This window comes from Rhincodon typus, chromosome 24 (genome assembly GCF_021869965.1).
Source record: "Rhincodon typus isolate 14 chromosome 24, sRhiTyp1.1, whole genome shotgun sequence".
In the NCBI taxonomy this organism is placed as follows: Eukaryota; Metazoa; Chordata; class Chondrichthyes; order Orectolobiformes; family Rhincodontidae; genus Rhincodon; species Rhincodon typus.
Window position 1 is genome coordinate 46537100 of NC_063355.1, and position 14343 is coordinate 46551442.

A 14343-nucleotide genomic window follows, 5' to 3' on the forward strand; every position below is an offset into this window, starting at 1 on the left:
AGGACATAAAACAGAGTGAAAACAAATGACTTTCGTAAATTGGTCTCAAATAAACATTGATAAAAGGATATCTGATGTGGAAATTGCAAAAATTCAAACTGGTCATTGTCAACTTTAGCCTTAAGACACAGGCAAGGAGTGGGGAAGCAGACTGCATTGGAGAAAACTCGACAAAGGACAGCTGAGCAAATTGAAAGCAAACATGCTGCATTGATTCAGGAAACTGTGGCCGTCTGCAGCCAATGAACAAAGATTTAATATTAAGGAGCACTCACAGATCCTTCTTCCAACGCTTGACGAACTTTGGCCAGATCAGCCAGCGGACACCAGACCTCAGCAATTAGACATTTATTGGTGACATCAAAACTGCATAGGTTCAGGATATGGTAAATAGCCTTCATCTTCTTCACCTGAATAAGCCATGTGTGGATGGATTCTGATGCCTTGCACAGAACTTGCTGTAGATATTCCTCAGTTCTGTACAGTACCTGAGGAAAGAAGGGGTTTTGAAAAAGAAAGGTTTCTGAATTTCAACCCCCACCCCATGTAAACAATTCACAGCTATTTGATAATAAATTCTGTTTATAAATATTGACCAAAGGCAGGTATATGGAGTTAGGCCGCAGATCAGCCATGATCTCACTGAATGGTAGAACAGGCTCGAGGGGCTGAATGGCCCATGTCTATTCCTGGGCTCCTAAATTATGATCTGGGGGTCTCAGAGGAGCTTCATTTTTATCAGCAAGTCAGGAAGATGCAAGAAACTGAAGCATGAATAGACCATTCAATCCGAGCTGTCTGGTCCCTCATTCAATAAGATCATGGCTGATCATCTACCTCCGTTACAGGTTCCCATCCAATCACTAGCTTCCCGATTCCCTTGGCATTCAAATATATTTCCCTCTCTGATATCAAACGCTGACCATCCCATAGCTCTCTGGGTTAGAGAGTTCCAAATGTTCAGAAACCACCCCCCAAAGCAAATATATTTTCCCTTAGTTAAGGCAAGGAAGCCATAACTGTGCATAGTCATTAGTTCGATTCTAACTACAGACTCACAACACACGCTTGAGGCTAACATCCCCAGGGCAGTACGGAGAGAACACTGCATTGTCAGAGTGTCAGTGATAATGAGTGTTGTGATACAGGATTGTTGTCTTTCAGATGAGACATTAAACCGAGGCCCATCTGACTGGATCACATACCATCACACTATTTGAAGTTAATGACTCTCTTTCAACCACCTCCTCCAAAAATAGAGCATCAAATCATTCATTCATTCCCTCCATCTGTATTCTGTTAGCTTGCAAACTGGCTACTATAATTCCTCAAACTCTAGCCGTTTCTAATGTATGAGAAGCTTCATTTGAAATTTGCAGAGTTTGTAACATCAACAAAGAGCAAACTGAAATTCCAACCCAAACCCAGAGGGGATGTAGAACAACGTACTGTATGGAGATCCTGAATTCGAGTGTTGAGTCCTGCAACAATGTCGTCCCTCTCCTGGTTTGTACTTGGGTAAGGATAGACATGGCAGTGATAACTGCAAGCAATGGATTTCAATTAGAATAGGGTCATGCCAATACTTGTATACACAGGTATCACCCAACCATTACATAAAGAGACGTAAGCACAATCCTTTTTGTTTTCATGTACATCACAGACCAGTTCTTTGGCAGTGAACAGTCGAACAGCTCGAATCCCAATCTGTGAGCAATGCTGCACCATAATTGACCACAAGAGGGTGTGTGAGGCTTTCCCACAATGGCTCCATCAGAAGGGAGTGTTAATCTTAGTGTAGAGACAGTGCTCCACTTGTCCGAGATCAGGAGACTGTCCTTCTGGGAAAACCTTGTCTGAATCACAGTTGCTGCTTGTAATAATCAGTGAGCACCACTACAACCCTGTTACTCAGTTACTGCTCAGTGAATTTGTCTGATCTGCGCTAGATTATGATGAGTTTATTCAAGTTGTTGAATCGAGAAAGATGAGTATCACTTCAAAGCATTTTGAAATTAGAATTAAATTAGGTAAATATCTGAAAATGAAGAATTTGCAGGGAAGAGTGAGGGAGATTGAGAGAACTTTGCAATTAATCCCAAACAGCTGACACACACAGGGACTGAATGACCACTTTTGTTCTGTATATTCAACAAGAGTTTTTTCTCTTACCAATCGCATATCTTCTTCACCTTCTGACCAATCTGCTCACCCCAGTACGACACTAAAAACACAACCCATTTCACATCTTCCCCCTAAATCAGAAACACAAATTAATAATATATTTGAGAAAGATGGGGATGAAAGAGAGAGGCAGGAGAAAGAGAGAACAAAAACAGAAGTTGCTGGAAAAGCTCAGCAGGTCTGGCAGCACCTGTGAAGAAAAAAATCAGAGTTAACATTTCCCTTCCTCAGAGGTGGCAGAAAGACAGAGGCGGAAGAGAGAGAGAGAAGTAGGGGAGAGACATGGGAGAGAGCAAGGGGGAGAAAGAGAGAGAGAGGAGGAATAGAACAGATTCCATGTCAGACAATACTCACACACTCTGGATCCTCGAGAGCAACATTTAACTCTTCATACGTGAGGATCGTATAACCCTTACAGACTCTCCACAGCATCCGCTCAAAAGGTCCAATCTTCCATGGATGAATTATGCCAGCTATAAACCTACAGAGAGAGTATTTCAGAAACTGAGCTGGACAAATGGCTCGGAAAAAACAGCAGAATTCAGTTTCTAAAACAGCAACCTCAACTGCCATAAGATGATATCTATTTAAATTTTAAAAAAAGTCGGATCCAAAAAAAACAGTAAAATCCCAGAGACTTTGACTATTCAATCGCTACAAATCAATTCTCAGTAAAAGGAAACAAAATGGGGATCAATCTCTAAAGCATAAAGAAATTAGATTTTTCTGTAACAAGTAAAACCTCACATTGCTCAGAACCATGTGACTGTTACATTCTTATTAGCTTCATACCCCAGAGACCCAAAGAGCACAGAGACTGTTGTATTAACACAATTGTTGGTCTAACACACTGCATTTAAATAAGACAAGAACGAGGGTGCTTCCAGACAACAGCCTGGAGGATGACAGAATCATTACAACACAGAAGGTCATTCAGCCCATCGTGCCTGCACTGGTTCTACTATCGACTGCCAATTTCCTCTATATTCCCCAAATCCCTGCACACTATTTTTATCCAAATAATCATCCAATTCCCTCCTGTTTCATTTGAACTGGCTCCACCACATTTCCAGGCAGTACACTCCCGACCCTAACAACCACTAGGTGAAAAAAGTTTTTAATCATATAACCCTTGCATTAAATCCATGCCCTCTCATTTATGTTCCTTTTATAAGTGGGGACAGCTTCTGGGAGTCAGAACCTTAAATCTGGAGATGCTCATTTTCTCCAGCACTTTGTTTTTCTTCCAGATAACAAGCCAATTTCTTGACATGAAAATTGTTTAATAAACACAGACTTTTCAGGTGAAGCAAACACAGACAGATTGACAAAATTCTGCACCACATTCCAACAATTTATGGCAGCTGCTTAAGCAGATTTATAATTGCAACTCAAATTTAAATCCTTTGCTTCAAACAATTTGGAAGTGGAATTAGACAGATTCCCTGCCCAATATGCTGTTCCCTCAATTCCAAAATAAATCTCCATTTCATGAATTTAAGGGATATGGACTAAACACAGGCATATGGAGTTAGGCCACAGATTAGCCATGATCACAATGAATGGTGGAACAGGCTAAAGTTGGTCTAGGTCATGGATAGCTTAGGCCAGGTAAAAGCTCCCTGTACTCTAACCCCAGGAGCAGTACAGCACCAGCGTGAAATTCTTAATTTCTTTATCGTCACTCTGGTTGTGGGACGGGAATCTAGACACTCCCAACATAGTGAGAAAGGCTCCCTACTCTTAGCCAGTGTAATCATGGGCTGGATTTAAAAACTTGGAGTGTCAGAGTTTTAAAAACATTTTTAAAATCCATATTCACTTTCAGCCACCAATTTTCAGTTTTATATTAACGATCTGGCTATGTTACTGATCCTTGTATTAAATATAAAGCATTTTAGCATTAAAACCAACCGTGCAGCTTTGGAGCTGGCTTGATGGGATTCTGTGCTGCTATTATTCTTCTGCCTGTCTCTCATTCATATAGTGTTAGCAATCCTTTGTGTAGCTGTACTGTTGAAAGTCTAAAATAGGAACATAGGAATAGGAGTAGGCCATTCAGCCCTTTCAGCCTTTTCCACATTCAATGTGATTATGGCTAATCTGTGGCCTAACTGTATATGCCTGTGTTTGGTCCATACCCCTTAAAAACCGGAAAGTAAGTGCTGGAGAAAGTCAACATCAATGGAGAGAGAAACAGAGTTAATGTTCTGAATCCAGTGTAACCTTTCCTTAGAACACTCCAATATTTTTGATGGAAATATCACCAATTTTGGATCAAGATCCTGGAATTCCCTCCCTAAGGGCATTGTGGGTCAATCTACAGCACACAGACTGCAGCAGTTCAAGAAGTCAGCTCACCACCACTTTCTCAAGAGGCAACTAGGGACGGGGGCAATAACTGCTGGACAGCTAAGCAATGCCCACGTCCCATGAGTAAATAATAAAAAAAAATTGTCTTTAAATCATCTAAAATAATGTGGAGAGTCAGCAGCTGAAATTCCAATGTTACTTCAAGCCGAAATAAACACAGGAATGTGCTTGGTCTTTATAGAGTGAAGACAGTGTGGGAGTACTTTCCAGTCCAGCCTTCTATCTATTCAGCTCACCCAAAATGCCATTAACAGTCCCTGCCCCACACCACAACCATCCTCACACCTGTCCGCGTTGATTTTACATCAGCCTCCAAGTAAATCTACTCACGATTCAAAGCTAATGTTTCTGACAATTTTGTCAAAGGTTTTCATCTTGCATTTATCAGGTCAATTTACCAGAATTCCAAAACAAAGAGAAAACAACATTCATACTGTATTAAAGGAGTGTGCAAATTTGTTGGCAAGTGAGATCTGACTTATTGAGGTATTGCTATGAAGAATGTGCTAGTTAGCGATGACTGGGTTCTCTTTACTGGATGTTCTTGTTGAGAAATTGGTCAGATGGCTCTCTATTACTGTCTACCACAACCCACCTTCACCGCCCAATATACACATTGGGATTCCTATAGTTTCATGCACTATAAGCTTGCCTTTACCACCAACCTTTCAATAGGGTTAGAGCGACTCGGTTACCTTGCAAACTTGATTAAAGTGCTAAAATACAGCATATCAAATTACTGGCTATCCAATCAGCATTCTCCTCCCATTCAGTTTAAATATGGTTTTCCCTGTACTTTGGTATTCTTGCAAATTGTCCCGATGAGTCCAAGATGAAGAGCTTTGACAAAATGAGTAACTTTTTCAGCAATGCTCAAATTCTCTATTACCTGATAAGAATTCAAGGTTGAATAGTTCACATATTCTGACCAGTCAACATTTTAATCCTAGATTCCAACGTTGTTGTTTTGTTTACATTGAAACCCCAATAAGTTGAGCTGTAAATGCTCATCCTCTCATTCAAACACCCTCCAGGGATTCACCTGATCCAACCCCAAAAGCTGCAGTCCTACGCCTCTTGTTCCTTTCTCTTCCTTTCATTTGGCAGCTACGTCTTCATCCCAGCCTGTCTGTTTATTTATTTCTGTCTCGTGTTTATCTCATTTTCCTCAAAAGCATTATTAACTTCAGTAGAGGTTCCATTTTATTTCTATTTGAAACAAATTCACATTATATAATACAACGCTTTTGAGATTCTTGATAATAGGAGTGACATAGCTGACAGATAAAGTACACTGGCATACCCTAACTTGGCTCCTAGTCGCTGCATATTTGTATAATCCATTAGTGGCTCTTTATCCAACGAAGGAAATTCCTCAAATTGAGCCTGGGTGGCAAGGTCAAGCTAAAGAGAAAATAATAACATTTCAAAGATCTTCAGAAGAATAGTGCGGTTGAAAAAAAAAAACAATGTGACAAAAGGACATCCCTTCTTCCACAGACTGGGCCCTGTCATGGATACTCGCCAGAATTCTTTCTATTCTATTGGGAAGTTTCCACACTGGGCTGGAGCTGCCCCATGTTGCAGAGAATGATTTGGGGACAACTCATTTTTTTGAGCAAGTCCTGATTTGTAACTTTAATTTCAAAGGCTGACACTGCATCATCATTGCAGCCTGTACACCAGCTGTTTTATTTTTAAACCAATCCAACAATGTTCTCCATAAGGGTGCTTTAAAAAAAAAAATCAATGAATGTGCAACCTTTACAGATAGTGACAACCTCTACTTTGTATTTTCTGTTTTTATTACCATTTTTACAAAGATATGGTTTCAGATCTTACACTCCTATTGTAATTCTGATTATTTTCAAAGCAAGGATTCTTCTCAAACAGAATCAAGATTTGAATGCAAGCTAAATAAGTTATGTAATGTAGAAAATAAAGCTATCTTTCACTATGGCTGGTTCTTTGGTTACAGCAGTAAACCAGAACATTTGTATGCTGTGAAATTTTCACTAGTATTATAGTTATACCCAGGGAGACTGCTGAAAAACAAGGACCTAACAAAGACAGCGATCACATCCCAACATCCATTTAAAATTCAAATCACTTCACTCCTTATAAACTATGTGTATACAGCAAGACTCAAGGAGCTAGCAAAAATCTAAAATTATACCACTCTCGCTCCAATACTGAATCAATTCAAATGCAGATTATAGGAAGAAACAAACCCAATTTCCAACATAAAAGCAAAATACTGCAGATGCTGGAAATCTAACATAAAATAATGCTGGAGAAACTCAGCAAATTTGGCAGCATCTGTGGACAGAGAAACCAATTTACTGTTTCACGTTAAGTGTAGCAAAAGAGAAATTAAAAATTTAAGTCTGAGTCCCTGTAATTTCCTTTCTCCTCTCCCATCGCAGTCGGCGATACAACTAATCTGCATTTGGACTTATCCACTTTCAAGCTTGCAGAAACCTCCAATACCTCTTCATTCCCAATGTCAGTCAGTAAATCTACAGCAGTGCAGAGGGGGTGTAGTGCATTCAGATTGGAATTGATAAGAGTTTAGGCCCAATATACTCCATTTAGGGTGAAATGTAGTAACAACAAGCCAAGAGAACACTGAATGTCTAGGAACATTCAGGACTATACAAGGAGGAAAGACAGGCTTTTAGCAGGTAGAATGGGAACAAATCAGCAAAGGTCCTACTGGCGAATGGAAAATGCATGGGGGGATCTTAAGGAAGCAATTAAGAGGTAAAGATGGGATATGAAAAATATTAGTGGGTAAGATTAGGAAAATTCCCAAGACATTGTACATCAATGAGGATAACCAAGGGGCCAACCTGTGTGTAGCACCATAGACGTTGGTGGAATGTTAAATGAGCACTTCATATCTGCCTTCACTGAGGAGGACGATAACGATACAAAATTCTGGATGAGGGATGGTGAGGTTCTTGAGCAGATTGGCAGCAGGAGTGAGGAGGTATTGGGGTTCTGGCAGGTTTAAAAGTGGACAAATCCCTCAGTATATCCAGTTGTATCCCAGGCTGCTACGGGAGACAAAAGAAATTGACCTATATTTTTAATTGCTCTCTGGCCACAAGGGAGGTGCCAGGGAGCTGCAGGACATCTAATGCCATTCCACTTTTCAAGCCGGTTGTGAGCTAAACAAAGGAATTAAACACCAGAGAGTCTCACATCATGGTAGGGAAACTATCGGAGAAAATTCTGAAGGAGAGACTTAATCTCCATTTAGTGAGGCAAGATTTAGTCGGGGATATTTAGCATGGTTTTGAGAGAGGGAGGTCATGCCAAACAAATGTGATTGAATTTTTTAAGGTGGTGACCAGGTGTGTAGATGAGGGTAAAACAGCTGATGTAATTTCTAAGGATTTCAGCAAAGCCTTTGACAATATCCCACATGGCAGACTGCTAAAAAGGTTAAAACACATGGGATCCAAGGTAACAAAGAACAAAGAAAATTACAGCATAGGAACAGGCCCTTCGGCCCTCCAAGCCTAGAACATTGAACATTACAGCGCAGTACAGGCCCTTCGGCCCTCGATGTTGCACCGACCTGTGAAACCAATCTGAAGCCCATCTAACCTAAACTATTCCATTATCATCCATATGTTTATCCAATGACCATTTAAATGCCCTTAAAGTTGGCGAGTCTACTACTTTTGCAGGCAGGGCATTCCATGCCCTCACTACTCTCTGAGTAAAGAACCTACCTCTGACATCTGTCCTATATCTATCACCCCTCAATTTAAAGCTATGTCCCCTCGTGCTAGGCATCACCATCCAAGGAAAAAGGCTCCCACTGTCCACCCTATCTAATCCTCTGATCATCTTGTATGTCTCTATGAAGTCACCTCTTAACCTTCTTCTCTCTAACGAAAACAGCCTCAAGTCCTCAGCCTTTCCTCATAAGACTTTCCCTCCATACCAGGCAACATCCTGGTAAATCTCCTCTGCACCCTTTCCATTGCTTCCACATCCTTCCTATAATGTGGTGACCAGAACCGTACGCAATACTCCAACTGCGGCCGCACCAGCGTTTTGTACAGCTGCAACGTGACCTCATGGCTCCGAAACTCAATCCCTCTACAAATAAAACCTAACACACAGTACTCCTTCTTAACAACCCTATCAACCTGGGTGGCAACTTTCAGGGATCTATGCACATGGACACCGAGATCTCTCTGCTCATCCACACTACCAAGAATCTTACCATTAGCCCAGTACTCTGTATTCCTGTTACTCCTTCCAAAGTGAATCACCTCACACTTTTCCGCATTAAACTCCATTTGCCACCTCTCAGCCCAGCTCTGCAGCTTATCTATGTCCCTCTGTAACCTGCAACATCCTTCCGCACTATCCACAACTCCACCGACTTTGGTGTCATCCGCAAATTTACTAACCCATCCTTCTACGCCCTCATCCAGGTCATTTATAAAAACAACAAACAGCAGTGGCCCCAAAACAGATCCTTGAGGTACACCACTAGTAACTGAACTCCAGGATGAACATTTCCCATCAACCACCACCCTCTGTCTTCTTACAGCTAGCCAATTTCTGATCCAAACCGCTAAATCACCCTCAATCCCATGCCTCCGTATTTTCTGCAATAGCCCACCGTGGGGAACCTTACCAAACGCTTTACTGAAATCCATATACACCACATCAACCGCTTTACCCTCATCCACTGTTTGGTCACCTTCTCAAAGAACTCAATAAGGTTTGTGAGGCACAACCTACCCTTCACAAAACCGTGTTGACTATCCCTAATCAAATTATTCCTTTCGAGATGATTATAAATCCTATCTCTTATATTCCTTTCCAACACTTTACCCACAACCGAAGTAAGGCTCACTGGTCTATAATTACCAGGGTTGTCTCTACTCCCCTTCTTGAACAAGGGGACAACATTTGCTAGTCTCCAGTCTTCTGGCACTATTCCTGTAGACAATGACGACATAAAGATCAAAGCCAAAGGCTCTGCAATCTTCACTCTAGCTTCCCAGAGAATCCTAGGATAAATCCCATCCGGCTCAGGGGACTTAACTATTTTCACACCTTCCAGAATTGCTAACACCTCCTTCTTATGAACCTCAATCCCGTCTAGTCTAATAGCCTGTATCTCAGTATTCTCCTCGACAACATTGTCTTTTTCCTGTGTGAATACTGACGAAAAATATTCATTTAGCACCTCTCCTATCTCTTCAGACTCCACGCACAACTTCCCACTACTGTCCTTGACTGGCCCTAATCTTACTCTAGTCATTCTTTTATTCCTGACATACCTATAGAAAGCTTTAGGGTTTTCCTTGATCCTACCTGCTAAAGACTTCTCATGTCCCCTCCTGGCTCTTCTTAGCTCTCTCTTTAGGTCCTTCCTGGCTAACTTGTAACTCTCAAGCGCCCTAACTGAGCCTTCACGCCTCATCTCTACATAAGCCTCCTTCTTCCTCTTGACAAGAGATTCAACTTCTTTAGTAAACCACGGTTCCCTCGCTCGACCACTTCCTCCCTGCCTGACAGGTACATACTTCTCAAGGACACGCAGTAGCTGTTCCTTGAACAAGCTCCACATTTCAATTGTGCCCAGCCCCTGCAGTTTCCTTCTCCATCCTATGCATCCTAAATCTTGCCTAATCACCTCATAATTGCCTTTCCCCCAGCTATAACTCTTGCCCTGCGGTGTATACCGATCCCTTTCCATCGCTAACGTAAACATAACCGAATTGTGGTCACTATCACCAAAGTGCTCACCTCCCTCCAAATCTAACACCTGGCCTGGTTCATTACCCAGTACCAAATCCAATGTGGCCTCGCCTCTTGTTGGCCTATCTACATACTGTGTCAGGAAACCCTCCTGCACACATTGGACAAAAACTGACCCATCTGAAGTATTCAAACTATAGCGTTTCCAGTCAATATTTGGAAAGTTAAAGTCCCCCATAACAACTACCCTGTTACTTTCGCTCCTATCCAGAATCATCTTTGCAATCTTTTCCTCTACATCTCTGGAACTTTTCGGAGGCCTATAGAAAACTCCCAACAGGGTGACCTCTCCTTTCCGGTTTCTAACCTCAGCCCATACTACCTCAGTAGACGAGTCCTCATCAAACGTCCTTTCTTCCACTGTAATACTGTCCTTGACTAACAATGCCACACCTCCCCCTCTTTTACCACCTTCCCTGATCTTACTGAAGCATCTAAACCCCGGAACCTGCAACAACCATTCCTGTCCCTGCTCTATCCATGTCTCCGAAATGGCCACAACATCGAAGTCCCAGGTACCAACCCATGCTGCAAATTCACCCACCTTATTCCGGATGCTCCTGGCATTGAAGTAGACACACTTCAAACCACCTTCCTGCCTGCCAGTACACTCCTGTGACCTTGAAACCTTATTCATGACCTCACTACTCTCAACCTCCTGTACACTGGAGCTACAATTCAGGTTCCCATCCCGCTCTGAATTAGTTCAAACCCTCCCTAAGAGCATTAGCAAATTTCCCCCCCAGGATATTGGTACCCCTCTGGTTCAGGTGTAGACCATCCCGTTTGTAGAGGTCCCACCTATCCCAGAATGAGCCCCAATTATCCAGGTATCTGAATCCCTCCCTCCTGCACCATCCCTGTAGCCACGTGTTCAACTGCTCTCTCTCCCTCTTCCTCGCCTCGCTAGCACGTGGCACGGGTAACAAACCAGAGATAACAACTCTGTTTGTTCTAGCTCTAAGCTTCCATCCTAGCTCCTTGAATTTCTGCCTTACATCCCCATCCCTCTTCCTACCTATGTCGTTGGTGCCTATGTGGACCACGACTTGGGGCTGCTCCCCCTCCCCCTTAAGGATCTCGAAAACATGATCCAAGACATCACGGACCCTGGCACCTGGGAGGCAACACACCAACCACGAGTCTCTTACATTCCCACAGAATCTCCTATCTGTCCCCCTAACTATGGAGTCCCCAATGACTAATGCTCTCCTCCTCTCCCCCCTTCCCTTCTGAGCAAAAGGGACAGACTCCGTGCCAGAGACCTGTACCCCATGGCTTACCCCTGGTAAGTCGTCCCCCCCAACAGTATCCAAAACGGTATACTTGTTTTTGAGGGGAACGGCCACAGGGGATCCCTGCACTGTCTGCCTGTTCCCTTTCCGTCCCCTGACTGTAACCCATCTACCTTTTTCCTGTACCTGAGGTGTGACTACCTCCCTGTAACTCCTCTCAATTACCCCCTCAGCCTCCTGAACGATCCGAAGTTCATCCAGCTCCAGCTCCAGCTCCAGTTCCCTAACGCGGTTTCCGAGGAGCTGGAGTTGGGTGCACTTCCCGCAGATGAAGTCAGTGGGGACACTAGTGGTGACCCTTACCTCCCACATTCTACAGGAGCAACATGCAACTGCCCTAACATCCATTCCCACTGTTCTGAATTCCCAAACGGACTATTGAAAAAAAAAACTAGTAACCTTACCAAATCAGCGCTCAGAACCTTTTTTTTGGGTTAGAGGAGGAGGATGGATGGGAGACACTACCTAGGTAGTGTTTCGGGTAAAGCAACCGCCCAAATATATTACCTCACTTACTCACTCCAAAAATGGAGTCACGCGAGGTAAGACTTTTATAATCGAAAAGCTTACGTTCCCAGGGTGCCCTCGCGCTTCCTCCCAGACTCCCGCCGCTGATCGTATCCTTTGACAACCTTCCTCATTATCCACAATTCCACCCAGTTTGCCATCTGCAAACTTACTAATCAGACCACCTGCACTTTCATCCAAACCATTTAAGAGGTCCCAGCACTGATCCCTGCGGAGCGCCACTGGTCACAGATCTCCAGTCAGAAAAACACCCCTCTGCAACTGCTCTGTCTTCTGACTAAGTCAATTTTGTATCCAACTTGCCTATTCACTGTGGAACCCATGTGACTGAAAGATGAATAATAACTTGAAAATTCAAAGTTTTTAAAAATAAATATATCTAACTGACCCTCCAATAATGCAGCACTCCATCAGCTACAATCCTATTGAATGGTGGAGCAGGCTTTAGGTGCCAAATGGCTGACTCCTGCTCCTATTTCTTATGGTCTAATCCATGCATTTCTTTCTCTTTTAAGTACTTATCAGTGTTCTTTTAAAACTATTCTCAATCTATATCCACTACATTCTGACATAGTGCATTCTAAATCCTAACCATTCATTGCTTAAAGAAACCTTTTCCTCATGTTAATTACAGTTCATTTGCCAATCAGCTAAATTCTGTGGCTCTGGTTATTGATCCTTTAGCCACTGTATATAAAAATCTCAATCAAACCTCCTCTGCTCCAAGGAGTACAACCCCAGCTTTTCAAGTCTGCATGTGATACTCACTTAAAAACAAGACTCGAGACAAGTTAGATTGATCCCATTCTGAAATCAGACTCAATCCAGAGTGTGATTAAGAGACTACTTAGATCATTTTTTCCATTAATTGTACAAGTCTGTTCAATGAATCACAACATTATCTACAACTGGAACACTCACCGGATCAATACCAAATGGATAGGGCCCTTTGAAAACTCCAGTGACATTGGGATCCAGGGTTAGATACTGATTGTAACGAAGATCATCATCCCTAAAAAAAAAGTATTCATCAAATCTAGAACTCGCAAAGAACTTTGATCCAGTCTCAATTTTACACATAATCATTTACATATTAGCATCCTCTTTTAACAAAACAAATTAGCTTCTAAATCATGTTTTAGAGTATAATTTGATTGATTAATGACAGGACTGTGGGGCGGCACAGTGGCCCAGTGGTTAGCACTGCTGCCTCACAGCACCAGGGGCCCGGGTTCGATTCCACCCTCAGGCGACTGTCTGTGTGGAGTTTGCACATTCTCCCCGTGTCTGCGTGGGTTTCCTCTGGGTGCTCCGGTTTCCTCCCACAGTCCAAAGATGTGCAGGTTAGGTGGATTGGCCGTGCTAAATTGCCCATAGTGTTCAGGGATGTGTAGATTAGTGGGTTACAGGGGGATGGGTCTGGCTGGGATGCTCTGAGGTTTGGTGTGGACTTGTTGGGCCAAAGGGCCTGTTTCCACAGTGTAGGGGTTCTATGTTCTTATAAAACAATCATGCGTTCTGTGAAACCAGCTACTTATTTACATACTGCCTGATGAAGATTTCTGATTGCCAGATCTGCAACTTACATTGAGGTAACAAATCCGACACTGCCTGATTACAGGCCCAACATCCCACTGTCTGCTATACCCATCCGCAACCCCTCACACTTTTGACAACTGACCTCACCCAACTACACACACACACCCCTGATTCATTAGATAGGGCAGTTTTCACATTCCAGGGGCAAGGATAGGAAGCTAAGTACATTGAAACTATATCAATTGCCATTCAGAAGAATGAGGTGATGTCATTGAAACCTCCAAGATTCTGAAAGGGTTTGATAGGGTAGAAGTTATTGCTCCCAGATGAATAATTTGGAAAAGAGGGGCACAGTCTCAGAATAAGGGCTGAGATGAGGGGAAATTTCTTCATTCAAAGGATTATGAATCTTTAGAATTCCCTATCTAAGAGAATCGTTGAGTCTCAGTCATTGTCTATATCAGCCTTAAATATATTCAATCTTTGGTGTGGGGAATTAAGGGGTACGGGGGCTGGTGGGGAAGTGGAGTTAAGGTCGATGATCAGCCTCAATCATATTGAATGGGAATGGGAATGGGAATGGGAATGGGAATGGGAATGGGAATGGGAATGGGAATGGGAATGGGAA

At 42.7% G+C, this 14343-nt stretch overlaps 1 protein-coding gene across 1 annotated transcript in view; it reads right to left on the bottom strand.

Moving 5' to 3' along the window:
• Positions 1-260: 260 nt before the first annotated feature.
• Positions 261-14343, bottom strand: part of LOC109926323 (V-type proton ATPase 116 kDa subunit a 2-like) — a 15621-nt gene continuing 1538 nt past the window's right edge. Inside the window, exons 3-8 of the mRNA XM_048611766.1 lie at positions 13098-13188; positions 5861-5961; positions 2539-2665; positions 2173-2255; positions 1450-1543; positions 261-488 (exon numbers count right to left, since the gene is read on the bottom strand). Of these exons, the coding sequence (XP_048467723.1) occupies positions 261-488; positions 1450-1543; positions 2173-2255; positions 2539-2665; positions 5861-5961; positions 13098-13188 (724 nt within the window). The remainder of the gene's footprint in view (positions 489-1449; positions 1544-2172; positions 2256-2538; positions 2666-5860; positions 5962-13097; positions 13189-14343) is intronic.